We start from the raw sequence: 27,862 nt of genomic DNA on the forward strand, positions 1-27,862 counted from the left end.
TTAAGAAGCGAAAGAAGATGTGTAAGAAACTACATATAGAATTACAGTGTCCACTAGGGACAATTATGGTGGCGTATGATGGGGATCGCACTTTTAAAGCTGATATCAATTCAAAAACCTCTAATCCATTACAGACAATCAAACAGACTTTTTCCTTATTAACTATTTTTTGTAGAAAGGGGTGGATCATGTAATTTCCAACCCTCGCCCAGGGGTGGGTGTTTTGAGCTAGAAGGAAGGGATGGGTCTCCACTTTTTCCAATTGCACCGCCCTTTGACCACCCCAACCCCCACCCCCCCCCACCCCCCTCGGTACTTATTAACAGTGCCTAAAGGATGAAGTCAATGAACAACAGCATTTTTAAAATATTTAAAAAAATAATCAACAAAGCAACATTCGTCAAAAAACATGGTATAAAGTAACAAAACATGGCATTTGTCTGAAGAAAAAAACATTTGTCTAAAAAAAAAAATTCGAGCAGAGGGTTTCACCCGAAAAAAAAATTCCTGCACAAGAAATGGACAGAAAAAAAAAATTCGTGCAAGCCGAAAATTCCCCACCCCCCCTATCACTTTTCTAATGGTCCGTCCCTAAAATTAGTCGTGAAGTGACAGCGGAAGAAAGAAAACTCTGATTGAACGCGCGAAAAGAATCCCCGGCAAAAGAAAGGGGTATCTTGAGACATAAAACGGCGAGTCAGGAAATGGACTCGGAAATCGTTAAAACTGCTTTGGGGATCTTTTAAACGGGGGATCTTTTAATGTGGTGGGAAATCTTGACATGTAAAAGCTGGGTCTTTAAAAGCGGGAATTTCAAGGTTGTTTAGGGAAATTGTGTCATTATATATTTGTTTCCATGAATGTCCAGGGTCGCAGGTCTAGCCACCTTCATGCATAAATATACATATTCAAAGAGTTCAGAATCCTGTGTTTAAATAAAGGGTTTTTTTTGTTGTAAAGTAATAAGGTTGTGAAGGACAAAGTTGTTCTCTGTGAAAGCCAATCGCCACTTACGAAACGAGAGATGGAGAGTCTAATCTCGCATCCTTGTGGGACAGTATGGCTTTACGACTTCTGTTTTGTCCCCAGTAACGACTGCAAGATGGGTCTCATGGCCAAAGGTTACTTCACCGTTCTAAAGTGAATAATGTTGTAATTTCACGTTGTTTAGCAGACCGGGCAGATGAGAAATGCACCGAGATAGTAAATACTTCACCGAGCTGTCAGTACTGAGCCAAATTTACTTTTCTTGCTTAACGTATTGTTCTAGCTTGAAAGTCACGTACATCATGCTAGAAAAAATACGTCAAGCAAGAAATTTAAATTTGGTCAATTATAACTGATGTGCGACTTATTGCACTTACGGTATTCAACCATGAAGTATATCCTGGGTATATGCAATCAGAATGTCTACAGCATGTGCACATCCAATCAAGATATCTCTAAAACCTGTTGCGACAGTTTTTCTTGAGTAAAGTAATACAGAGACATTTCTTTAACTAGTCTGTAACAGCGCTTGCAAGCATAAGTCAGAATAATTAATTGGCGAATTGCTTTATTTTCACTGCAAGTAACATATGTATAATACCATATACTATAACTGTGATATATTAAAAATCTTAAGGTAGCAGGTCAAAATATATACATGTATCGATAAAATTAGCTAAAACTGACGGAGTTGGTTTTACAAACAGCTTTATAAAACCATGTTTTGCTAATTGAAAATGTCCATTCCTCAAAACATTGCCCTTGTACATACACTTCTGATACACTAACAGTAATCCTTTGTACATAAAATGATACAAAAAAGTAAGAGTACTATAAGCAAAAAAGGCGACACCTACTCAGAGAATTACAATGAACACATTATACTATGTAAAGTTTGGAATGCTCATTCTCTTAGTGGAAACTTGTTTAACTTGTTGTTAAAAATGACCAATCAGCCTTTCTCATTTTGAATCTGGAAAAAAGAAGCCTGTGGACAAAATAAAACCAATATTAACACAAGATACTAATTTATAAATTGTGCAAATATGCTTTGAAATGGTAGTATGGATCTAATTTGACACAACTGAAATGGTCAAAACCACGTGGCTAATAAAGTATTCAAACTTTTTCTGGATTAATTGTCTCTTCTTTTCGTTTTCAGATTTTTCTTTTATGTTGCGGGGTTATAATTCAATTAGTTTACATGAGAGCAAAACCTCAAAGCTTGTATTATGATCCACAAACTGGTTTTGCTTACATGTACGAGAGAGACGACGATATATATGGCTTTTTAATACTCCATTATTACACCATTTGGCCACATAAGGTCAAGAGAACAAATTTAATGAAAAAACCCCCTTTCTGGCAGCTGGAACAATGGAGGATAATGAAAGATTGTCCGAAAATAAACTGTTCAGTGGCAAGTGTGAAATTTTAAGGACAATCACTCAGCCAACGGCATTATATTCCAATATACCGGTAGCAGGGTAACACGAACGCATAAACATATGTCTTTATTTAAAAGTAAGACCTGAAAAAGTGACTTTGTTCGTTTGTGTTTCACTTCTCTAGAACATCGGATGACGGAGATCAAATAACTATTGTCTGAATTACGTGTGTTTATTCAATTAAAACGCGCAAAATGATATTATACCTTAAGCGTGGTAAACATGTGCCCTTGTTCTCCTACATGCACGTGACTGTCCACCATGTCGTCAATGAACTGAATTTCTGAACCTAGGTGAGGAATCCTGCAAAAAAAAAAAAAATAATAACAATAACAATAAATAAAAGAAATGGTAAGTTGTTCACACAACTGTATGTTATTTGTGATAATCTTTATTAGCATAAATTACTATTTGCCGGCACGGACCAGAGGGTTGGGAACGGGTTTGAGGTGCGCAGTGTATAGTGGGATTTTAGTTTGTTGTTGGTGACCGTTAGCGAGGTGAGACATTCTACGGCCAGCCTTTGCCGTGTTTAGGTTTAGTTTGGTTTTCTTTTTTCGGATGCAAGTTTTCTCTTTTAGTTTGGCTATTCTTAGGTTTCTGTATTTTGTAATTATGTAATGTATCTTTTGTGTTACACAGTATGAGAAAATAGGATACCCTGTAACTTCCTATACTTCGAAGTACCGTATTTTCTCAAATAAACGCCGGGGGCGTTTATTTAAAACTTAGCCTCAGAGACCCGGCGTTTATTTGAAGCCGGCGTTTAATCGGGGTCCGGCGTTTATTTATGAAGTAAAATTTTCAATCATTTTTAAGTTGATTTATTATTTCACATTCTTCGAGACCCATGAACAGTTTGTCGTGGCGGGACGTTGTATCCCTTGGACCCGACCTCAAATTATGTCCGTTTTTCTCATACATACGGCATTACATACGGCCCGTGTATATTGTAATCAGTTTTGTGCAAACAGAACAGCTAGCAACTTGGAACAAGGCGGCCTTGAAGTCCCTATTACTGTTCAATGCGCGATTTCCACCCAGAAAGCACAATTTTTGACAAGGCTAAAACAACTGATAAACAAACGCTGGAGGGATCCTCGCGATTTTAGCGACAGCGAGCACTACAACAAAAAGAAAGAGAGTGCGTAAAAAACAAAAAGAGCATGCCGGAACATTGACTAACATTACTATATTTTCAATTTTGTGTTGTTGTACGTCATAAACCGCAGTTAATGTTACGCCAGACTTATTCGTTAAACATTTATTAAAATAACAAAAGCCGTATACCATATAGTACGCGTCATATCAGTGCTTTTCTAGTGAATATCTTCACTTATTGGATCGACTCAAATAAACGCCGGGACCTCGATTAAACGCCGGGACCCCGAATAAACGCCGGGGGCGTTTATTTAAAACTTGGCCTCAGAGACCCGGCGTTTATTTGAAGCCGGCGTTTAATCGGGGTCCGGCGTTTAATCGAGAAAATACGGTATTTGTTTTCAGTATGTTGGAAAAGGATACCCTAAAACCCCAAGAGATGCGCCACCGCCTTGGTCGAGGCCTCACGTTTCCCGTTTTCTCCGCTTGCTGGTTTTTAGGGCTTTTCGTGTCCGGCTTTGGTGCACAAAGTTTTCTGATCCTATCAATACTTTGTAATCTTTTGTGCTATCCGTTGAAATTGAATATCCAGGAGGTGGCTTAGCTGGCCAACACGCACAATTTATAATTGAAATGTGTTTCCAGTTGAGTAGTGGAGGCAAAATAGGCGATTTACACCAAACCGAACCCAACAGCTTTATTTCTTTGGAGTTTATATTGTCGTTTTCAACTCTTTCATGGTTTTAATTAAATACCAAAGGAAAAAAGGAAATGGATTCTGGTAGTTTTGGTCTGGCCTTTTCTTCCCAAGAGATTGCAAAACTGTCCAAAAGGTCATTGAAGATGAAAAGAAACATTCTGTTTTGCCTTGTGTCACGTGTCTAGACACGTGACACGAGGATATCTGGGGGCTTTCTGTATACCTGTGTAAGAATTCTTCGCATTCTTAATGTAAGATTTCTGCGTAAAGATTCTTCGCATTCCTGGATGTAAGATAAAATCAAATTTCCTGCGACTCTGGTGGGTTAATTCAATGACAGGCTTCAAATTTGGCAACAAATGACTAATTTAAAACATTGCTGGCGGTTCCGGCTATTGAACGGATTAGTCAAAGCAGACGTGTTCAGCGAGCGAATTCGAACGCATTTTGATCGGGCGAGCGCCATCTTGGATTCGTACTCGAGAGAGGATTGGGGATAGGAAAAAGACGCGTCCTGGGGAGTAGGAGTGAGGCTGAAAAGACGCCTGCACTGCAGGCTTTTTTTACAGTGGCATACTAGCCTTTGTGACAAGAGTCTAGCCTGTGGGGAGAGCTGTTTTAGAAACCCTTTTGATTGAATAGAAATTGTAAACAAAAGAGTGTTACAAACAAACAGAAATCAAGTGGAACTCAACAAGAAATCGATGTGTAGAACACAAAGCAAGATACACCTGGGCAGTTAACAACGACTGTTACAAAGTATAAACGAAAAAAACAAGTTATATTTGATGAGTTCTTTTAGAATTAGAAATCAAAAATATCTTGCATTCTTTACAAAGACACATGCAACAAGACAGCGATTGACCTTGCTCACGAGTATCACATCACCCCTTGCATGATACAGTATAACGCAAATTTGTTGGGCAACAAAGGAGTTAAATTTAAGTTGTTTAGCAAAGAAGTTAATCTTTAACCGCGGGGATTTAAGCTAAGTCGAGTTTAGTTTGGTGGTGGATGAATAAAGGTACAAGAAGGAATGCATTTGGCAAGAACAGTCTATAGTTTTTAGAGTGTAAACTTAAAACAAATTTTCGGTTTTAACAATTTCACCCACCAGTTCAGTTCACTATTGCGCAATAATGTGGTACGAGGCGGCTTAAACTGAGGGACTTTTGATTAGTTTGAGGCAAGAATTTAATATTTCTTTTCGAGCACGCGGAAAAGCAAAATTTGGAGATTGGAGTATTTAATTTGAATGAGAAAAAGAGAGCCAATGTCAGAAATACACCACTAAGCAACAGTTAAAAGCGCACCACAAATGAATGAATGTTTTTTTTTATACCTTGCTCTGATGACCACAAACTGAAAGACAGGGAACAAATCGTCAAGAGACATCAGTTTTTTCTCTCCTTGCCAAAATGAACTAACATCCTACAAAGGAAAAAGGGACAATAAGAAATATTTGATTGCGATTCTGCAAAGCGTATGCTAAACAAAGTATAGGAAAGTTCAACCTACTTTATTTATCTGTTCAAACGTTGACTTTAGAACTCCAAGCTTCTCCATTGGACTAAATTTTGTACTGTCAGGAAAGTAATACATGTAATTAATAGCACGTACTCCAACCATCTGGGATGTATTAACTTTACAAAATGATTACAATAATTCGGTCATGGGTTTGTACACTAATAATGCACAGATCACAAGAACATCGCCAAACTTTTCGACCTTGACATCTTCTATGCATAATACAGACCCACGGCAGAAAACTTAAACTTAATCCCAAAACTTAAACAGCTTAAAGTAAATTATAGTTAAAATACTAAATTAAAATACTAAAAGTTAGTTGACAAAGATTAAATAGATAAGTATGTCTTATAGGCCCTAACATAACCTGCGATCAGGCGTGATAAGACGGGAGGGAGGGCATGATCTCAGGTTAGCCCTAACACGGCGTTTTGCACAGGAGGTTTTCAAGAATGATGCAATTTGCCCCTAATGGGTCACGCGATAACCTGCACTTATAAAATAAAATACCGTAAAATTCCGGTTATTAGCCTTGGGCTTATACAACTTTGTAAGGGGTATTGGATGGGCATATAAGCGGAGGGGCTTATATCCGGGAGGGCTTATGAGCGGAATAAAAAAAACGTTTCGAAACGAGCCACGGGAGTGTTGATTGAAATACTTTTTTAAGTTAAAAACAGTAGTAAAGAGAGGAGTTTCCGAATAACACCTCCTAATTTTCCCATTTATTTACTAATAAAACTAAAAAATAAACCTTTTTCTTCTCGGCTCGCGAGGCCGACTAGCTCGCTTGGCCGGCTTGCTCGCTCGGCGCGCTCGCCTCGCGAAACGCGGAATGTCAATTGAACATTTGTGATTATCAGGTACATGCCTTCCAGCGAAATGTCTTTGAGCGAGCCCCAGTCGGCAAAAGAAAAACAGTTCGTCGAGTCGGTTGAGCAACGAATTGAGCGAATGCCACAGGCCACAATTCGTGAAGTTGTCCGTAATATACTGGATGAGCCGATCCCTCTTGAAGTGCAAGAGCGTTTGCTTAAACCGTTGCTTTCACAAAAGTATCACCCAAAACCCCCTCAGCGACTTCGTCGCAAGGAAAAGAAGGAGCAAAAAAGGAAGAACATTCAAAATGAATTTGATCTTTTTGTACCACACGAAAATCGGGTGGTAACAAATTATCAGAATGAGATTTTAAACCTTCTTGATGTCGCGGAATACGAGGGGGAGGAGGAGAATGGGCGTCGTTTTATTCGATGGCGCTTTATCAGAGGTCTGGAAAAAGACCTTACACCAAACTTTATGGAAAATATTCGAGGAAAGGTAAACACTGCGTTTTATATCAGGTATGTTTTTTCGTATCGGTTGCGCAACATTGATAATGACACGGTCATTGTTTACTACATTAACCACGGCTCACCTCGGATTAATAAGCTGCCTGCAGCAGAAAAATGGTTGAGCGAACAGGAGACAAAACGCCTGGCTTCTGACAATATAAAAAGACCTTCTACAAAGTGGAAGTTTGTAAGCTTTTTTACTGTTGAGGTAAAGGTTGTGCTTGACCGTCAACCGCTGTTGGGCACAGGCCCCTTACCAGACTGGCTGCGCAACCTTGCGCGTGGCCGGCCGATGGTTGCGCTAGATACTTATCAAGATAATTTGTGTCTATGGCGTTGTATTGCTGTGCATCGAGGAGCGCTTCCTCATCGAAGCACAGCAGCAGCTCGAGGTCTCGCAAAGAGTTTCTTCAAACTCGAAACTGTGCCGATCGACTGTCCAAAAACATCTCTTGATGAATTAGATAAAGTTGAAAGGCATCTTAACAAAGGTTTACCTTTTTCTGATTGGCTTGGCATTCGTGTATATGAGCCAGAGGTTATCTGTACATATGTGCCTGTAAATATAAGTGGAATTGACAATGAGATGAAAGAAAAAAGAGAATTAATATGGCACCTAAAAAGAAACTCGCCTGAAAAGATAAATAATGTGCTTACAATCGGAACTTACGAAGGTCACGCTTTTGTTATAAAAGATATTGAAAAGTTGGCAAAAATCTTTTCTTGCGCCCATTGCAACGCGAGATTTACACAAGCTTGCCACCTTAAACGCCATGCCCAAACTTGCAGCCAAGGAAAAACAATAATCGTTTGCCCAGGCGAAAAGGTTGAAGAACCACAGACAAGCTTTGAGAAGGCTTTTTATCCAAGCCATCAAGCTTCCAAAGAATCGCTTCGGTGGCTTGAAAAAGAAGCTAAGCGGCGGAAAATTCACATACACCACGCAATGTGTGGGCATGGTGGCGAGCGTTGGGTTGAGCGCGCACCTGTCGACGGGTACGACCCTATTTCAAAAACTGTATTTCAATACCACGGCTGCTACTGGCACGGGTGTATAAAATGTTACCCACGAGATCGTGACAAAATCTTTGTCCGCAACGATCAAACATGTCAAGACAGGTTTTTAACCACAATGAAACGCTCAAGTTGGCTACGACTGACCGGCTACCATGTGATCGAGGCTTGGGCGTGCGAGGTTGGGAAAAGCTTTGTTGATACACCGCGGACCCAAACAAAAAGCTACCCGCATGCAATTTTGTACGATTTCGAGTCGTATGGCGACAATAATCAGCGAAAGGATCCGACTCCAACGCTCACGATCGAAAACGCGCACGTGCCAATCTCGGCAAGCATCGGTGACACCCTTGAAAGAGAGCCCACTCACATCTGTGAAAGAGACCCCGCAGAGCTGGTCCGCAAGTTTATGGAAGAGCTTGAGAGGCGCGGAAAAAACATTCGAGCCCGTGTAAGAGCAGAATTTATGCCAGAAGACGTAAGCCTGCTTTTAAAAGCACAACAACGAAAAATCGAGGAATGGTGCAACCAAGTTCCTGTAGTTGGGTTTAACTCTGGCAGTTACGATCTGAATCTGATCAAAAACAACTTTGCTGAATGTCTTGCTGACACAACGGGCAAAGTCAGAGTGGCAAAAAATTGTAACAAAATCATGTTCTTGCTCACTCAGGGTTTTCGTTTCCTTGATATTATCAACTACCTTGGGCCGGGAACAAGCTATGAAAAGTGGGTTAAGGCTTATGAATGCGAGGCAAAGAAATCGTGGTTTCCTTATGAGTGGTTTGACTCCCCCGAAAAGCTTGACTACCCTGGGCTTCCTGACTACCCGGCGTGGTTTTCGAAGTTGAAAGGGCAATTCGTGCTCACAAGGGAGGAGTGGGAGGGGTGTAAGCGCACATTTGCGGAAAAGGGCATGCGCACCTTTGCAGACTGGCTGCGCTATTACAACAATCTCGACGTGTCTCCTGGCCTGGAGGCTCTTGAAAAGATGAAAACTTTTTACACTGAAAAGAGGATCGACATTCTTAAAGACGCAGTCAGTATTCCCGGGGTTAGCTTACATTACCTGCTCAGAGGATCTGTTGAAAGAGGGGCTGAACTTTTCTCTCCTTGCGAAGAAGCGTACGAAATGCTGAAAGGAGCTGTTGTTGGAGGGCCAAGCATAGTATTTACAAGGTACCACGAAGCTGGTGTTACAAAGATCAGAGAACACCAGTACTCCTCTCCGCATCTTTGCGAAAACATTGTCGGCTACGATGCAAATGCCCTTTATCTGTCAACAATGTTAGAAGAAATGCCTTGCGGAAATGAAGAAGTCCGCCACTTTTTTGGACATGAAGAAGAAGAGGCTGTTTTACTTACAAGAGACCTGAAAGGCGCTCGGAGCTGGTTTGGCTTTGCTGAAGTGGATATTGAGATTCCAGAAAAATTATGGAAAAAGTTTGAAGAGATGCCGCCTTTCTTTTATAACAAAGAGGTACCAGGTGAAGCCGTTCCAAACCACATGCTTGAATACTTGCAAAAAACAAAAAGAAATCGAGGTGACGGAAAAAAGTTAGTCGGTGCTCTTTCTGCCAAAATGATTCTTTTGTATGCACCACTTTTGCGCTGGTATGTAAAACACGGAGCAGTGATAAAAGCTGTTTACCGGAGGATTAACTACCAACCGAAAAAGATCTTCCCATGGTTTGTGGAACAAGTGACAGAGGCGCGGAGAACAGGCGATGTTGATAAGAGCAAGGCCTTGCTGGCTGACGTGTTTAAGCTGTTAGGAAACAGTGCTTACGGGAAGCTGATCGAGGCTCTAGAAAGGCAAACAAACGTAATTTATACAAAAGACGAAAAAGTGGTTGACCGAGCCCTGCGAAGCGCGTATTTCAGCGACTTAGATGAAATCGGGCAAGCGTACGAGTTGGAAAGCCGCAAGCCCCGGATAACTATTAGCAGGCCTTTTCAAGTTGGGATCGCGGTTTACCAGTTAGCAAAGCTGCGCATGCTCAAGTTTTACTATGACTTTTTAGACAAGTATTTTGATCGAAAAGACTTTGAGCTCATTCAGATGGACACAGACAGCTGTTACATGGGTATTTCGGCACAAAAGCTTGAAGACATTTTAAAACCCTCGCTGAAACTTGAATTCGAGTCCCAAAAAAAACAATGGCTGGCTTGGGACAAGTGGAGCGGCCGCACCCCTGGTCTCTTTAAGCTTGAGTGTACGGGCAGCCGGATGATTGCGCTTTGCTCAAAGTGTTATTTCATCGAGGAACAAGAGGGTGAAAAAAAGAAGTTTAGCACCAAGGGTATGTCAAAGACGCAAAACGAAGTAACTTGGCAGCGTTTCAAGGCAGCTCTTGAAGGCAGCGTTGATAAAGCGAATAACAGAGGCTTCCGTATGAAGGAAGGAAAAATGGTGACTTACGAGCAGGAAAAACTGGGTTTGAGCGCCTATTACGACAAACGTTGGGTGCTTGACGATGGAATACATACCGAACCGATTGAATATCACCTTTAGCTGGCATTGACTGGTGGAAGGGAGGTATCAGGAGGTACGACGAGCAGCTCCTCGCGCACAAAGCCGCGCTTGGGGCCGTCTTGCAAGTAATACAAAACAGGTTCGTTCGGTTTCATTACAGCTCTTTCAAGCGAAAAGACTTTTAAAGACCAGATTGGATCGGTGGCACGTTTTCCGCCACCTTCCAACTCACCCGGCTGGTACAAATATCTAACATTCACGGAGGAGGGGAGCTTTTTCTCACTCTTACCAACAGGCCTTAAATAAGGAGTCGAAGGCTTGGCAGCAACGGCTTTTACTTTAATGACTTCTGAGGGTTTTTTGCCCGTCAGCCGTGTAACTTCGTTGTTCAGAGCGGCAACAACTTCGGGGAGCCTTTTAACCCACGCTGTCGACCGCTGGCCAGATGCCAGGTTCATCTCTTTGCCGTACTGAAAACCAAACAGGTGCTCTGCTAGTGTGCGGTTAAAACGTTCAACAATAGCTTGATCTCTGTGGATATTAACACGCCCGCGTCTAATATAGGTTTTGTGATTTTCCATTTCTTTGGTAACAGCTCCCATGAATTCGCGACCAGGGTCAACTTGAAGCATCTGTGGCCATTTTAGTGCACTTCGCCTGTAAATTGTCTGAAAACCTTTTGCAACCTCAGTTGAATCTTTGGATGTCAAAGGCTCGGCCTCTTTGAAACGGCTGGCAACGTCAACAACAGTCAGCGCGTATTTGTAAACTTTTCGCTCTCGCGGCAGTTTGTCGTGTGGCAGAAAAAGAAGGTCCGCCTGGTGGACCGCGTTAGGAGTAGAAACATCGAATTTTGGGCGAGGAACGTATCGTGGTGCCGGAAGGTAGATCTGCCAAAGGGCCTGCTTAACTAGCCACTTTTTTGCAGCATCTTCGGAAACCTTGGCGGCCTCGGCTAATTTTTTTATCGCGGCAATTCCTTTCCAGTAGCCCTGGGGGCTATAGTAGACTTTCGAGATCTTTGCATCCATGCGTATACAAGAAAAAAAGAAAAGTTTAAAGAAACCGAAAGGCAGCGTACCCAAGTGCAAGCGCGCCAGCACCAACGAACATAAGTTCACCTTGTTTCTGCTGCTCGCTTGGCTTATAAAAATCAGAAAACTTGGGCTCTTTCGGTGAAATAATTTGTTTGTCAGGATGTGCCTGGTTGTAGAGTTTGAAAGCGTAGTCAGTGTTAGTGAAGTTCTGTTTGGCCTGCTCTTTTATTTCCGCGTTGGTTTGTATCCAGTCGAGGAGCTTGGTGCGGTCGCGAGAGTATTTAGCGTAAGCGGCCTGGTAAGCCTCGAGAGCTTTGTCGTGTCTTTCTTTTTCTTTTAAAGCGGCGTCATCTCCGCCACCCAAAGCTCGAGCAAGGTAGTTGCCGCCAATGAAAGCAGCAGCGTTCAAGATAGCTCCGCCAGCCATAATCGCGATGCTTGCCATTGTGTGTCTTTGTTCTTATATTATGCGAATTTTTTTTTAATTGGTGGGGAGGATTTTCTGGTCCTCGAGATATTGTTTTAGTGCAATACTGCCTGTCATGACGGCTGTGAACTTTACATAGTTCATAAAACTGCTGCTTGGGTCGGATGTGAAGTTTTCTTTCACAACTTTTTTGGCAGCCCAGCCGATTCCGGCGGCTAGACCTGTAATGGTGGCTGCATCCATGAGTGTTTTCACGAGTTTGTTGTCGGACATGACGGTAGAACTTAGTTCAGTATAAAATAAAAAAAAAACATTTAATTGAAAATTCATTGTTCCCCTTCTTCTTGAGCGCTTTCGCGCACTTTCACGAAAATATCTGGGTTTTTTGCAATCCAAACGATTGTTTTGACGCACTTTTCCGTGAAATTTATCCAAACCAAGCCAACCGTTGAAACTGCAGCAACGGTTAACATAAACTGTTGGATGTCAGGGACTTTCCACATTTTATTATAAAATGATGAAAAAATATTTAATTGAAAGTTTATTAATCCATCGGACGAATTCCTCTTTTTGGTTGCGGAATTTTCGATGATGCGCTGATTCGCTGCCGCTCTGCAGGAGCCTCTTGAGCTGGCTCGGGTTCTGGTGCCGTGCCTTTGGCTGGGTGGGTTTTGCTCTTGATAAAGGCTTTGATGTCTTCGCGTTTGACATAAGTTGTAATAATTGCAACGCCAATGCCCAGCAAAGAGATCCATTGATTTGTGCTTAGACCGCTGGATTCCGGCGGAGACTCGGTCGGAGCTGGTTCCGTTACGGGTGGAGTTACATTTCGCTTAGCAGCCGCAGATTTCTTTTCCTTTTCTTTTGCAATTATGGCAGCGGCCTCGACAGCAGCTTTTTTCTGTGCTTCACGAGCCTGTTTTGTTTTTTCAGCTGCAAGCTTGCCAGCAGCCACTCGCTTTGGATTTTTGGCAGGTTTTGTTGCAGGAGTTGTTGAAGTGACTTGTGGAACGTTTTCTTGAACAACTGCAGGTTCGCTCGGTATTTGTGTTTCAGGGTCCGCCATTTATTAGAAAAAATAATATATTTAAATGAAAAATGCTTAGCAAAGTTTTTTGGTCAGCATTTAATGAGCATTGTTCAGTAATTACTTAGCATTTTCTTAGCATTGCTTAGTAATTTACTCAGGAAGATCTTTATGCTCGCTTTCTAGAGTCGCTTGTGGTGCTGTGCTGTAATCAATGTGCTTTGCCGTTATCAAAGCAACAGAAGCTGGAGCAAGAAACTTGCCGTATTTGAAAGACAAACCGCCGACAAGATTGGAAAGCTCGTTGTTGATGATGTAGTCATTTTTAAGCTCTTTTTGCAAAGCTTCAATATTTTTTAAGGGCACGAACAGACTTGCGGCTTTCGTAAAAAGAGTGAGCGCGCTGTCGATAAGATTTTCTGTGGTCTTGGCCCCAACATACGCTTCGTACCTCTTGAAGTACTTTTCGACGTCTTTCTCGGTCAAGCGCTTTACCTGCTCGTGAGTTAGCTGCACACCGATTGCTTCTTTAGACTTGCCTGTTGAAACAAGTCTTGCAAGCTGTTCACGTAAAGCTGGAATGTCAGGTCCCGCTGCTTGCATCTCTGACGGCATACTGCCTGGTTCAGGTTCAAGCAATTCCATTACGGACGTTTCCAACATAATTCGTTCACTTGCAGTGATATCGGTGGAAGTTGCGAACGGGTCAGCCATTTATTACTCAAAAAAATATGTTCAATAAAAAAATTCTGTGCCGTAAGGGTGGCGATGAGAAATAACAATAACAAGAACTCCCCCGTTCGCCCTTTCACATCTTTAGAAGCAGCGCAGTCGTCGAGGATGATAAGCGTGTTCGCACCCTCAAAAAGAAATCTTGAAAGCTTTAACCAAGATTCAACCTCGTGCTGCTCGCAAATGAAAACAAAAAATCGAAGATCTTCCTCAGCAAAGCGATAATAAGTCTTGTTGTGCGCGAAAGTCGGGCATATGAGCACGATGTAGTCAAACTTGCCTCGGAAAGGGCCACAAAGCTGATTGACCACGTACCTTGTTTTTCCTGAGTTTGTTGGTCCCACAATGAGGGCGTTGAAGGGAATATTGGAAGGATCCATGTCAGAACAGAACTTCGTTTGCGTTCGTATATTATAAAAGCACAGATTCTAACTGCCTGTTAATTATGTTCATCTGGGCGTCGCTGATTACGTAAATGTGGCAGTTCAAATTACCTGAGCCGCTTGTTTTCCTCTCTAGCTCAAGCTGGACACCGTCCTTTGTGTTCACAAGGCGCTTGCCGCTTCCGTGCATCGAGTGGTCAGCCATGGAACGCAGATCAATCAGAAGGCCGAACTTGTCTTCTGTGTAAAACTTTTGCAGGGTCATGTGCTGCGTTTTATTTTTTTCTTTCATGTAGAATCTTTTAACTTCTTCCCATATGTCCATTCCTTCGATGCCGTTGTTGTACAGCATGTTTGGCGAGCCGTTGACAGTGACGCTTACTTTTGTAAGGTCTGGGTTAATGTACTTTTCCGAGATCCTTGCACCTTTTGCATATTGCTCTATAAAAAGTAGCAAGATACCTTTTAGGGACCTCCTCTGAGGGTTGACCTTAAGATTCAGACGTGTGTCGGATCCTTTTGCAAAAGTAACAACTTCGGCACGCTGGATGTGGTCGTAAGCGAACTCTTTGCCGCCCGAGTAAGCGCTGAATGCCTCATCTGCAATTTCTTTGCTTCTTATCATCTCGTACTCCAGCTGGATGTTTGTCAGCTTGTATTTCAGTTTTGTTGCATCTGAGCCTCTTACAACATGTTCGGCTGCCGCGAGCTTCAGTTCAAAAACAAGATCGTTGTATAGTGCCTGAGGATAAAATGCCCCGTGGTCAGTTAAAATCTGGTGATCCAGACGGATCCGGTATTTATTTCCATATAGCTCATTCAGCTTTTTTTCTGCTTCGACTCCTGAAGTTTTCTTATCGCCAGCATTTGAGCGAATTTTGTTGAGGTCCTCGCTCTGAATGCCCTCTGGCACCCTGTCGTCGCGCTCCTCCTGCGAAAGGAAAAAATCCTCAAATATTTTGTAGATGTCATAGCCAACCGTGTCCTGCACGACGGTGCCTTCGTACTTTACAACAAACTTGTCGACCAGAGCTCGGCTGACGTTGTCAACCAGAAAGTTGTTGGCATGGCCTCCGCTCAAGTCGATGTTGAAGCGCAGCGCCAGCGAGCCAGGCACAATGACCTCGTTTTCGTTCAGCTTTGGCACCGAAACATACAGAGTTTCCTCTGGATTGGCTTCAGTGCGGTCAAAAGTGATTCGTTTTACAGCGCGCTCGGCTTTCAGTGCGCCGAGTATTTTCTCTGTGCGTCCCGGTCGAAGGTTTTCTTGAACAGCAGCCATCTCTCGATTGGTTTTATTGTTAAATTGAAAAGTTTAATTTGAAAATATATATAAATTACGTGATGGCAACAGGTGGTGGTGATTTTGGATTCGAGGACCCTGATTTGGACCAAGATCTTGACCACAACAGTGATAACGATGATGAAGAGGAACAAGAGGTCGACACAACCCGACCATTTCAGCCCGGTTGGGTATCCACACCATACCATCGGGGTGAACAACACGAAATGCAAACGATGCAGCACGAACAGAGCGGGCTGCCAGAAACATCCTACGACGAAACACCTTTGCTTGAAAGAACCCCTTCAATAAGTGATCTTCAAAATGAAAGTAATTTGCGACAAAAACTAAAAAAAGCAGTAGACATGATAAAAGGCAAATTTCCCAAAGCAAACTTTGAAAAAATAAAAATCAGAAGAGGCAAAGGGAAAAATGAGGGTAAAATTGTTGCTGTAGGAACAAAAAAAGGCGAGTACAAGATTCTAAAAGAAAATGAGTCAGGCTTCATGAAAAGCTTTTTAGACAGCTTCAAAGATGAACTTGGGCCGTCAGCTGAAGATCTTATTGCTCAAGACAATGAGAGCATAAGAGATGAACGCCAAAGATTAAGAGAAGCTGAACGCCAAAGATTAAGAGAAGCTGAAAAACAACTTCAAGAGGCCCAAAAACTCGCATCGGAAAAAGAAAAAGCCGCCCTAGAAGTGCAAGATCTGAGAAACAGAATCGAGCGAACTCAAGCTCAGATTGAAGCACTTACTCAAGAACACGGTTCGAATCTTGAAAGTGATTCAGAACTACGGAGACTGCAGCAACTGAAAAAAAATTATCAAAAGGATCTTGACAACGCGAAAAAAGAGGTGGTAGCCATTGAAAAACAATCGAAGCAGAAGACAAAAGAACAAACACGGGTCGACCAACTCAGGGCAAGCCTCGCTGCCAAAGAGAGAGAAAGAAACACTTTGCAAGAAAGGCTCAACGACACAAGAGCGTTGGATGATCTAAAAGAGCAAGAAGCCGAGCTGAAGCGACAAAACGATGAAGATCAAGCAGTAATACAGGATGAAAATACCTCCCCCACTGACAAACAAGCTGCTGAAGAAAGAGTTGCTGAAAGAACCGAGGAGCTCGCGCGTTTGCAAACGCAGATTGCGGAAAGAGAAAGGGCGCTTCCACTTCGTGAGAGAATCAAAGAGATCTTCAAAAAAAATGGCGTGACAGTAACAGCAATCTTTCTTGCTGCTGGTGTCACGATTGGTGCTGTAATTGGTGCCATTACAAACTCTTTGAAGGCTACCGGCAAAGCGTTGGGGAAAGGCTTAAGTGATGTTGGCTCAAAGGTGGCATCAGCTCTGCCCGGTCTTATTGGCTCGATTGTAAGTTTTCTTTTCAAAACAGCTGGTCAAGTAATTGGCTTTCTTGCAGAGCACACCTGGCTGCTTATACTTGCTGCGGTTGCTTTTCTTGTTGAAAGATACATCAAGAAGAGACGTTAACGCATAAGGGCGTAGAGCAAAGCTGCAGCTCCAACCGCACCAACAGCGATAGTTGCTTTGTTTATTTCGTGTGTATCATTGACTTCGACCTTTGTAGCTTTAGCGCTTTGCGCGCTTTCAGCTTCAGCACCTTCGGTGCTCGTTGGTGCCGGAGTTTTTTTTGTGTCCCTTTGAGACTCCTTGTGTATAGGATTTGAAGGGTGGCTGTTTGGTGGGTTTACCTTTGATGGTCCTCCGGCCATCAGTTTAAGAGCTGCTTTTTTTGTTGATTTATTAACATCATTATTCAATCCTATTTTCATTCCTGCTACAGCCTGCTTCAGCTGATTGTTGTAGCCGACAACGCTTTCTGTGTTTATCACCATACTACCCGGCATCAGCCAGGCACCAGGGCAGACAGCAAGGTTAAGCCGAACCTTCGCTTCATCGATAGAAAGTTGGTATCTTTGAACTGACTTTGCCAGATCTGGTTGCCTTATAGCGTCTTCAACCAACACGAGGAACTCACTTTGAGCCTCCTTTGCGCGGCCGCCTGTGCCAAGTATGCTACTTCGAACGTTGACCTGCGAACCCAGAATACAGTAGACAAAAGCCTCTATCGACTGGTTTACTCTCGACAAACCTGCCTGAGTCAGACCTTCTGCGGCGTTAGGACAAAACCAGTCTGCCTGTGCATATGCAGCGTCGTCTGGCTCGATATATTGAATTAAGTTACCCTTGCTTGCAGCTCCCCCTTCGTCCGAAAATTTATCGTAATCGGGGTATTTTGCTCCAGAATTTTTTGGTCCAATGTTAGTAAACCAGATATAAACATCACCAAGCCCATGATTGGCGCCTCTTGTGAAACGAAAATCGCTTGACGGGTCGACACCGAACTCAGCGCATATTCTTTTATACGAAGCCACGTCGTACTTGTTGTCGAACTGGCTAAACGTTGGGTCGCCTGGCAAGGCGCTTACGCTCTGAATTCCGCCCATCTGAAACAATATTCGCCTTATTGTAAAATAAACGTGAAAAAGGTAAAAATTACGCACAACAGGTGGCAAACTGAGAGCTGAGTGTTCTTCATCAAAAATTTCACGACTTATCCCACTGCCTGTTGTCGCGCACCAGACAGCAAAGTTAAGTTGTTGAGGCCAGTAGCCAATATTTGGACTAGCAAGCCACCTTTTTGACTCTTTTCCTGATGTATGCTTCAGTTTTGTTTTTTGAAAAATCTCTCTTAATTTCGTTGTGAAATATTGATCAATATTGAAATATTGAACAGACTTGCGGCTTTCGTAAAAAGAGTGAGCGCGCTGTCGATAAGATTTTCTGTGGTCTTGGCCCCAACATACGCTTCGTACCTCTTGAAGTACTTTTCGACGTCTTTCTCGGTCAAGCGCTTTACCTGCTCGTGAGTTAGCTGCACACCGATTGCTTCTTTAGACTTGCCTGTTGAAACAAGTCTTGCAAGCTGTTCACGTAAAGCTGGAATGTCAGGTCCCGCTGCTTGCATCTCTGACGGCATACTGCCTGGTTCAGGTTCAAGCAATTCCATTACGGACGTTTCCAACATAATTCGTTCACTTGCAGTGATATCGGTGGAAGTTGCGAACGGGTCAGCCATTTATTACTCAAAAAAATATGTTCAATAAAAAAATTCTGTGCCGTAAGGGTGGCGATGAGAAATAACAATAACAAGAACTCCCCCGTTCGCCCTTTCACATCTTTAGAAGCAGCGCAGTCGTCGAGGATGATAAGCGTGTTCGCACCCTCAAAAAGAAATCTTGAAAGCTTTAACCAAGATTCAACCTCGTGCTGCTCGCAAATGAAAACAAAAAATCGAAGATCTTCCTCAGCAAAGCGATAATAAGTCTTGTTGTGCGCGAAAGTCGGGCATATGAGCACGATGTAGTCAAACTTGCCTCGGAAAGGGCCACAAAGCTGATTGACCACGTACCTTGTTTTTCCTGAGTTTGTTGGTCCCACAATGAGGGCGTTGAAGGGAATATTGGAAGGATCCATGTCAGAACAGAACTTCGTTTGCGTTCGTATATTATAAAAGCACAGATTCTAACTGCCTGTTAATTATGTTCATCTGGGCGTCGCTGATTACGTAAATGTGGCAGTTCAAATTACCTGAGCCGCTTGTTTTCCTCTCTAGCTCAAGCTGGACACCGTCCTTTGTGTTCACAAGGCGCTTGCCGCTTCCGTGCATCGAGTGGTCAGCCATGGAACGCAGATCAATCAGAAGGCCGAACTTGTCTTCTGTGTAAAACTTTTGCAGGGTCATGTGCTGCGTTTTATTTTTTTCTTTCATGTAGAATCTTTTAACTTCTTCCCATATGTCCATTCCTTCGATGCCGTTGTTGTACAGCATGTTTGGCGAGCCGTTGACAGTGACGCTTACTTTTGTAAGGTCTGGGTTAATGTACTTTTCCGAGATCCTTGCACCTTTTGCATATTGCTCTATAAAAAGTAGCAAGATACCTTTTAGGGACCTCCTCTGAGGGTTGACCTTAAGATTCAGACGTGTGTCGGATCCTTTTGCAAAAGTAACAACTTCGGCACGCTGGATGTGGTCGTAAGCGAACTCTTTGCCGCCCGAGTAAGCGCTGAATGCCTCATCTGCAATTTCTTTGCTTCTTATCATCTCGTACTCCAGCTGGATGTTTGTCAGCTTGTATTTCAGTTTTGTTGCATCTGAGCCTCTTACAACATGTTCGGCTGCCGCGAGCTTCAGTTCAAAAACAAGATCGTTGTATAGTGCCTGAGGATAAAATGCCCCGTGGTCAGTTAAAATCTGGTGATCCAGACGGATCCGGTATTTATTTCCATATAGCTCATTCAGCTTTTTTTCTGCTTCGACTCCTGAAGTTTTCTTATCGCCAGCATTTGAGCGAATTTTGTTGAGGTCCTCGCTCTGAATGCCCTCTGGCACCCTGTCGTCGCGCTCCTCCTGCGAAAGGAAAAAATCCTCAAATATTTTGTAGATGTCATAGCCAACCGTGTCCTGCACGACGGTGCCTTCGTACTTTACAACAAACTTGTCGACCAGAGCTCGGCTGACGTTGTCAACCAGAAAGTTGTTGGCATGGCCTCCGCTCAAGTCGATGTTGAAGCGCAGCGCCAGCGAGCCAGGCACAATGACCTCGTTTTCGTTCAGCTTTGGCACCGAAACATACAGAGTTTCCTCTGGATTGGCTTCAGTGCGGTCAAAAGTGATTCGTTTTACAGCGCGCTCGGCTTTCAGTGCGCCGAGTATTTTCTCTGTGCGTCCCGGTCGAAGGTTTTCTTGAACAGCAGCCATCTCTCGATTGGTTTTATTGTTAAATTGAAAAGTTTAATTTGAAAATATATATAAATTACGTGATGGCAACAGGTGGTGGTGATTTTGGATTCGAGGACCCTGATTTGGACCAAGATCTTGACCACAACAGTGATAACGATGATGAAGAGGAACAAGAGGTCGACACAACCCGACCATTTCAGCCCGGTTGGGTATCCACACCATACCATCGGGGTGAACAACACGAAATGCAAACGATGCAGCACGAACAGAGCGGGCTGCCAGAAACATCCTACGACGAAACACCTTTGCTTGAAAGAACCCCTTCAATAAGTGATCTTCAAAATGAAAGTAATTTGCGACAAAAACTAAAAAAAGCAGTAGACATGATAAAAGGCAAATTTCCCAAAGCAAACTTTGAAAAAATAAAAATCAGAAGAGGCAAAGGGAAAAATGAGGGTAAAATTGTTGCTGTAGGAACAAAAAAAGGCGAGTACAAGATTCTAAAAGAAAATGAGTCAGGCTTCATGAAAAGCTTTTTAGACAGCTTCAAAGATGAACTTGGGCCGTCAGCTGAAGATCTTATTGCTCAAGACAATGAGAGCATAAGAGATGAACGCCAAAGATTAAGAGAAGCTGAACGCCAAAGATTAAGAGAAGCTGAAAAACAACTTCAAGAGGCCCAAAAACTCGCATCGGAAAAAGAAAAAGCCGCCCTAGAAGTGCAAGATCTGAGAAACAGAATCGAGCGAACTCAAGCTCAGATTGAAGCACTTACTCAAGAACACGGTTCGAATCTTGAAAGTGATTCAGAACTACGGAGACTGCAGCAACTGAAAAAAAATTATCAAAAGGATCTTGACAACGCGAAAAAAGAGGTGGTAGCCATTGAAAAACAATCGAAGCAGAAGACAAAAGAACAAACACGGGTCGACCAACTCAGGGCAAGCCTCGCTGCCAAAGAGAGAGAAAGAAACACTTTGCAAGAAAGGCTCAACGACACAAGAGCGTTGGATGATCTAAAAGAGCAAGAAGCCGAGCTGAAGCGACAAAACGATGAAGATCAAGCAGTAATACAGGATGAAAATACCTCCCCCACTGACAAACAAGCTGCTGAAGAAAGAGTTGCTGAAAGAACCGAGGAGCTCGCGCGTTTGCAAACGCAGATTGCGGAAAGAGAAAGGGCGCTTCCACTTCGTGAGAGAATCAAAGAGATCTTCAAAAAAAATGGCGTGACAGTAACAGCAATCTTTCTTGCTGCTGGTGTCACGATTGGTGCTGTAATTGGTGCCATTACAAACTCTTTGAAGGCTACCGGCAAAGCGTTGGGGAAAGGCTTAAGTGATGTTGGCTCAAAGGTGGCATCAGCTCTGCCCGGTCTTATTGGCTCGATTGTAAGTTTTCTTTTCAAAACAGCTGGTCAAGTAATTGGCTTTCTTGCAGAGCACACCTGGCTGCTTATACTTGCTGCGGTTGCTTTTCTTGTTGAAAGATACATCAAGAAGAGACGTTAACGCATAAGGGCGTAGAGCAAAGCTGCAGCTCCAACCGCACCAACAGCGATAGTTGCTTTGTTTATTTCGTGTGTATCATTGACTTCGACCTTTGTAGCTTTAGCGCTTTGCGCGCTTTCAGCTTCAGCACCTTCGGTGCTCGTTGGTGCCGGAGTTTTTTTTGTGTCCCTTTGAGACTCCTTGTGTATAGGATTTGAAGGGTGGCTGTTTGGTGGGTTTACCTTTGATGGTCCTCCGGCCATCAGTTTAAGAGCTGCTTTTTTTGTTGATTTATTAACATCATTATTCAATCCTATTTTTATTCCTGCTACAGCCTGCTTCAGCTGATTGTTGTAGCCGACAACGCTTTCTGTGTTTATCACCATACTACCCGGCATCAGCCAGGCACCAGGGCAGACAGCAAGGTTAAGCCGAACCTTCGCTTCATCGATAGAAAGTTGGTATCTTTGAACTGACTTTGCCAGATCTGGTTGCCTTATAGCGTCTTCAACCAACACGAGGAACTCACTTTGAGCCTCCTTTGCGCGGCCGCCTGTGCCAAGTATGCTACTTCGAACGTTGACCTGCGAACCCAGAATACAGTAGACAAAAGCCTCTATCGACTGGTTTACTCTCGACAAACCTGCCTGAGTCAGACCTTCTGCGGCGTTAGGACAAAACCAGTCTGCCTGTGCATATGCAGCGTCGTCTGGCTCGATATATTGAATTAAGTTACCCTTGCTTGCAGCTCCCCCTTCGTCCGAAAATTTATCGTAATCGGGGTATTTTGCTCCAGAATTTTTTGGTCCAATGTTAGTAAACCAGATATAAACATCACCAAGCCCATGATTGGCGCCTCTTGTGAAACGAAAATCGCTTGACGGGTCGACACCGAACTCAGCGCATATTCTTTTATACGAAGCCACGTCGTACTTGTTGTCGAACTGGCTAAACGTTGGGTCGCCTGGCAAGGCGCTTACGCTCTGAATTCCGCCCATCTGAAACAATATTCGCCTTATTGTAAAATAAACGTGAAAAAGGTAAAAATTACGCACAACAGGTGGCAAACTGAGAGCTGAGTGTTCTTCATCAAAAATTTCACGACTTATCCCACTGCCTGTTGTCGCGCACCAGACAGCAAAGTTAAGTTGTTGAGGCCAGTAGCCAATATTTGGACTAGCAAGCCACCTTTTTGACTCTTTTCCTGATGTATGCTTCAGTTTTGTTTTTTGAAAAATCTCTCTTAATTTCGTTGTGAAATATTGATCAATATTGAAATATTGAACAGACTTGCGGCTTTCGTAAAAAGAGTGAGCGCGCTGTCGATAAGATTTTCTGTGGTCTTGGCCCCAACATACGCTTCGTACCTCTTGAAGTACTTTTCGACGTCTTTCTCGGTCAAGCGCTTTACCTGCTCGTGAGTTAGCTGCACACCGATTGCTTCTTTAGACTTGCCTGTTGAAACAAGTCTTGCAAGCTGTTCACGTAAAGCTGGAATGTCAGGTCCCGCTGCTTGCATCTCTGACGGCATACTGCCTGGTTCAGGTTCAAGCAATTCCATTACGGACGTTTCCAACATAATTCGTTCACTTGCAGTGATATCGGTGGAAGTTGCGAACGGGTCAGCCATTTATTACTCAAAAAAATATGTTCAATAAAAAAATTCTGTGCCGTAAGGGTGGCGATGAGAAATAACAATAACAAGAACTCCCCCGTTCGCCCTTTCACATCTTTAGAAGCAGCGCAGTCGTCGAGGATGATAAGCGTGTTCGCACCCTCAAAAAGAAATCTTGAAAGCTTTAACCAAGATTCAACCTCGTGCTGCTCGCAAATGAAAACAAAAAATCGAAGATCTTCCTCAGCAAAGCGATAATAAGTCTTGTTGTGCGCGAAAGTCGGGCATATGAGCACGATGTAGTCAAACTTGCCTCGGAAAGGGCCACAAAGCTGATTGACCACGTACCTTGTTTTTCCTGAGTTTGTTGGTCCCACAATGAGGGCGTTGAAGGGAATATTGGAAGGATCCATGTCAGAACAGAACTTCGTTTGCGTTCGTATATTATAAAAGCACAGATTCTAACTGCCTGTTAATTATGTTCATCTGGGCGTCGCTGATTACGTAAATGTGGCAGTTCAAATTACCTGAGCCGCTTGTTTTCCTCTCTAGCTCAAGCTGGACACCGTCCTTTGTGTTCACAAGGCGCTTGCCGCTTCCGTGCATCGAGTGGTCAGCCATGGAACGCAGATCAATCAGAAGGCCGAACTTGTCTTCTGTGTAAAACTTTTGCAGGGTCATGTGCTGCGTTTTATTTTTTTCTTTCATGTAGAATCTTTTAACTTCTTCCCATATGTCCATTCCTTCGATGCCGTTGTTGTACAGCATGTTTGGCGAGCCGTTGACAGTGACGCTTACTTTTGTAAGGTCTGGGTTAATGTACTTTTCCGAGATCCTTGCACCTTTTGCATATTGCTCTATAAAAAGTAGCAAGATACCTTTTAGGGACCTCCTCTGAGGGTTGACCTTAAGATTCAGACGTGTGTCGGATCCTTTTGCAAAAGTAACAACTTCGGCACGCTGGATGTGGTCGTAAGCGAACTCTTTGCCGCCCGAGTAAGCGCTGAATGCCTCATCTGCAATTTCTTTGCTTCTTATCATCTCGTACTCCAGCTGGATGTTTGTCAGCTTGTATTTCAGTTTTGTTGCATCTGAGCCTCTTACAACATGTTCGGCTGCCGCGAGCTTCAGTTCAAAAACAAGATCGTTGTATAGTGCCTGAGGATAAAATGCCCCGTGGTCAGTTAAAATCTGGTGATCCAGACGGATCCGGTATTTATTTCCATATAGCTCATTCAGCTTTTTTTCTGCTTCGACTCCTGAAGTTTTCTTATCGCCAGCATTTGAGCGAATTTTGTTGAGGTCCTCGCTCTGAATGCCCTCTGGCACCCTGTCGTCGCGCTCCTCCTGCGAAAGGAAAAAATCCTCAAATATTTTGTAGATGTCATAGCCAACCGTGTCCTGCACGACGGTGCCTTCGTACTTTACAACAAACTTGTCGACCAGAGCTCGGCTGACGTTGTCAACCAGAAAGTTGTTGGCATGGCCTCCGCTCAAGTCGATGTTGAAGCGCAGCGCCAGCGAGCCAGGCACAATGACCTCGTTTTCGTTCAGCTTTGGCACCGAAACATACAGAGTTTCCTCTGGATTGGCTTCAGTGCGGTCAAAAGTGATTCGTTTTACAGCGCGCTCGGCTTTCAGTGCGCCGAGTATTTTCTCTGTGCGTCCCGGTCGAAGGTTTTCTTGAACAGCAGCCATCTCTCGATTGGTTTTATTGTTAAATTGAAAAGTTTAATTTGAAAATATATATAAATTACGTGATGGCAACAGGTGGTGGTGATTTTGGATTCGAGGACCCTGATTTGGACCAAGATCTTGACCACAACAGTGATAACGATGATGAAGAGGAACAAGAGGTCGACACAACCCGACCATTTCAGCCCGGTTGGGTATCCACACCATACCATCGGGGTGAACAACACGAAATGCAAACGATGCAGCACGAACAGAGCGGGCTGCCAGAAACATCCTACGACGAAACACCTTTGCTTGAAAGAACCCCTTCAATAAGTGATCTTCAAAATGAAAGTAATTTGCGACAAAAACTAAAAAAAGCAGTAGACATGATAAAAGGCAAATTTCCCAAAGCAAACTTTGAAAAAATAAAAATCAGAAGAGGCAAAGGGAAAAATGAGGGTAAAATTGTTGCTGTAGGAACAAAAAAAGGCGAGTACAAGATTCTAAAAGAAAATGAGTCAGGCTTCATGAAAAGCTTTTTAGACAGCTTCAAAGATGAACTTGGGCCGTCAGCTGAAGATCTTATTGCTCAAGACAATGAGAGCATAAGAGATGAACGCCAAAGATTAAGAGAAGCTGAACGCCAAAGATTAAGAGAAGCTGAAAAACAACTTCAAGAGGCCCAAAAACTCGCATCGGAAAAAGAAAAAGCCGCCCTAGAAGTGCAAGATCTGAGAAACAGAATCGAGCGAACTCAAGCTCAGATTGAAGCACTTACTCAAGAACACGGTTCGAATCTTGAAAGTGATTCAGAACTACGGAGACTGCAGCAACTGAAAAAAAATTATCAAAAGGATCTTGACAACGCGAAAAAAGAGGTGGTAGCCATTGAAAAACAATCGAAGCAGAAGACAAAAGAACAAACACGGGTCGACCAACTCAGGGCAAGCCTCGCTGCCAAAGAGAGAGAAAGAAACACTTTGCAAGAAAGGCTCAACGACACAAGAGCGTTGGATGATCTAAAAGAGCAAGAAGCCGAGCTGAAGCGACAAAACGATGAAGATCAAGCAGTAATACAGGATGAAAATACCTCCCCCACTGACAAACAAGCTGCTGAAGAAAGAGTTGCTGAAAGAACCGAGGAGCTCGCGCGTTTGCAAACGCAGATTGCGGAAAGAGAAAGGGCGCTTCCACTTCGTGAGAGAATCAAAGAGATCTTCAAAAAAAATGGCGTGACAGTAACAGCAATCTTTCTTGCTGCTGGTGTCACGATTGGTGCTGTAATTGGTGCCATTACAAACTCTTTGAAGGCTACCGGCAAAGCGTTGGGGAAAGGCTTAAGTGATGTTGGCTCAAAGGTGGCATCAGCTCTGCCCGGTCTTATTGGCTCGATTGTAAGTTTTCTTTTCAAAACAGCTGGTCAAGTAATTGGCTTTCTTGCAGAGCACACCTGGCTGCTTATACTTGCTGCGGTTGCTTTTCTTGTTGAAAGATACATCAAGAAGAGACGTTAACGCATAAGGGCGTAGAGCAAAGCTGCAGCTCCAACCGCACCAACAGCGATAGTTGCTTTGTTTATTTCGTGTGTATCATTGACTTCGACCTTTGTAGCTTTAGCGCTTTGCGCGCTTTCAGCTTCAGCACCTTCGGTGCTCGTTGGTGCCGGAGTTTTTTTTGTGTCCCTTTGAGACTCCTTGTGTATAGGATTTGAAGGGTGGCTGTTTGGTGGGTTTACCTTTGATGGTCCTCCGGCCATCAGTTTAAGAGCTGCTTTTTTTGTTGATTTATTAACATCATTATTCAATCCTATTTTCATTCCTGCTACAGCCTGCTTCAGCTGATTGTTGTAGCCGACAACGCTTTCTGTGTTTATCACCATACTACCCGGCATCAGCCAGGCACCAGGGCAGACAGCAAGGTTAAGCCGAACCTTCGCTTCATCGATAGAAAGTTGGTATCTTTGAACTGACTTTGCCAGATCTGGTTGCCTTATAGCGTCTTCAACCAACACGAGGAACTCACTTTGAGCCTCCTTTGCGCGGCCGCCTGTGCCAAGTATGCTACTTCGAACGTTGACCTGCGAACCCAGAATACAGTAGACAAAAGCCTCTATCGACTGGTTTACTCTCGACAAACCTGCCTGAGTCAGACCTTCTGCGGCGTTAGGACAAAACCAGTCTGCCTGTGCATATGCAGCGTCGTCTGGCTCGATATATTGAATTAAGTTACCCTTGCTTGCAGCTCCCCCTTCGTCCGAAAATTTATCGTAATCGGGGTATTTTGCTCCAGAATTTTTTGGTCCAATGTTAGTAAACCAGATATAAACATCACCAAGCCCATGATTGGCGCCTCTTGTGAAACGAAAATCGCTTGACGGGTCGACACCGAACTCAGCGCATATTCTTTTATACGAAGCCACGTCGTACTTGTTGTCGAACTGGCTAAACGTTGGGTCGCCTGGCAAGGCGCTTACGCTCTGAATTCCGCCCATCTGAAACAATATTCGCCTTATTGTAAAATAAACGTGAAAAAGGTAAAAATTACGCACAACAGGTGGCAAACTGAGAGCTGAGTGTTCTTCATCAAAAATTTCACGACTTATCCCACTGCCTGTTGTCGCGCACCAGACAGCAAAGTTAAGTTGTTGAGGCCAGTAGCCAATATTTGGACTAGCAAGCCACCTTTTTGACTCTTTTCCTGATGTATGCTTCAGTTTTGTTTTTTGAAAAATCTCTCTTAATTTCGTTGTGAAATATTGATCTGGTGTTACGTAGATGTTGATTTTGCTGTTAAATATTTTTTTCAAACTCGGTGCGGCTTCGTGAAATCCAACCGCGGGAATTG

The 27,862-nt window shown here is 43.3% G+C and overlaps 7 protein-coding genes across 7 annotated transcripts in view; 3 read left to right on the forward strand and 4 right to left on the reverse strand.

Moving 5' to 3' along the window:
• Nucleotides 1-1,236: 1,236 nt before the first annotated feature.
• LOC144630303 (alsin-like) overlaps nt 1,237-27,862 on the reverse strand; it is a 63,268-nt gene continuing 36,642 nt past the window's right edge. Inside the window, exons 29-32 of the mRNA XM_078488642.1 lie at nt 5,755-5,818; nt 5,579-5,667; nt 2,642-2,738; nt 1,237-1,975 (exon numbers count right to left, since the gene is read on the reverse strand). Of these exons, the coding sequence (XP_078344768.1) occupies nt 1,940-1,975; nt 2,642-2,738; nt 5,579-5,667; nt 5,755-5,818 (286 nt within the window). The 3' untranslated portion in view covers nt 1,237-1,939. The remainder of the gene's footprint in view (nt 1,976-2,641; nt 2,739-5,578; nt 5,668-5,754; nt 5,819-27,862) is intronic.
• Nucleotides 14,216-15,682, reverse strand: LOC144630843 (uncharacterized). The gene has a single exon (XM_078489198.1). It carries the CDS (start codon nt 15,467-15,469, stop codon nt 14,216-14,218), a length of 1,254 nt encoding a protein of 417 aa, XP_078345324.1. The 5' UTR covers nt 15,470-15,682.
• LOC144630666 (uncharacterized) lies at nt 15,976-16,962 on the forward strand. Its single transcript, XM_078489031.1, has one exon. The coding sequence runs from the start codon at nt 15,976-15,978 to the stop codon at nt 16,960-16,962; it is 987 nt and encodes a 328-aa protein (XP_078345157.1).
• LOC144630844 (uncharacterized) lies at nt 19,001-20,467 on the reverse strand. Its single transcript, XM_078489199.1, has one exon. It carries the CDS (start codon nt 20,252-20,254, stop codon nt 19,001-19,003), a length of 1,254 nt encoding a protein of 417 aa, XP_078345325.1. The 5' UTR covers nt 20,255-20,467.
• LOC144630665 (uncharacterized) lies at nt 20,761-21,747 on the forward strand. The gene has a single exon (XM_078489030.1). It carries the CDS (start codon nt 20,761-20,763, stop codon nt 21,745-21,747), a length of 987 nt encoding a protein of 328 aa, XP_078345156.1.
• Nucleotides 23,786-25,252, reverse strand: LOC144630846 (uncharacterized). Its single transcript, XM_078489200.1, has one exon. The coding sequence runs from the start codon at nt 25,037-25,039 to the stop codon at nt 23,786-23,788; it is 1,254 nt and encodes a 417-aa protein (XP_078345326.1). The 5' UTR covers nt 25,040-25,252.
• Nucleotides 25,546-26,532, forward strand: LOC144630664 (uncharacterized). Its single transcript, XM_078489029.1, has one exon. It carries the CDS (start codon nt 25,546-25,548, stop codon nt 26,530-26,532), a length of 987 nt encoding a protein of 328 aa, XP_078345155.1.

The sequence above is a fragment of the Oculina patagonica genome, chromosome 11 (genome assembly GCF_052425735.1).
Source record: "Oculina patagonica isolate OP01 chromosome 11, crgOcupat, whole genome shotgun sequence".
Lineage (NCBI taxonomy): Eukaryota > Metazoa > Cnidaria > Anthozoa > Scleractinia > Oculinidae > Oculina > Oculina patagonica.

Coding starts and splice junctions, on each gene's coding strand:
- LOC144630843 (XM_078489198.1), bottom strand. CDS start 15,469: ATGGCTGCTGTTCAAGAAAACCTTCGACCGGGACGCACAGAGAAAATA.
- LOC144630666 (XM_078489031.1), top strand. CDS start 15,976: ATGAAAAGCTTTTTAGACAGCTTCAAAGATGAACTTGGGCCGTCAGCT.
- LOC144630844 (XM_078489199.1), bottom strand. CDS start 20,254: ATGGCTGCTGTTCAAGAAAACCTTCGACCGGGACGCACAGAGAAAATA.
- LOC144630665 (XM_078489030.1), top strand. CDS start 20,761: ATGAAAAGCTTTTTAGACAGCTTCAAAGATGAACTTGGGCCGTCAGCT.
- LOC144630846 (XM_078489200.1), bottom strand. CDS start 25,039: ATGGCTGCTGTTCAAGAAAACCTTCGACCGGGACGCACAGAGAAAATA.
- LOC144630664 (XM_078489029.1), top strand. CDS start 25,546: ATGAAAAGCTTTTTAGACAGCTTCAAAGATGAACTTGGGCCGTCAGCT.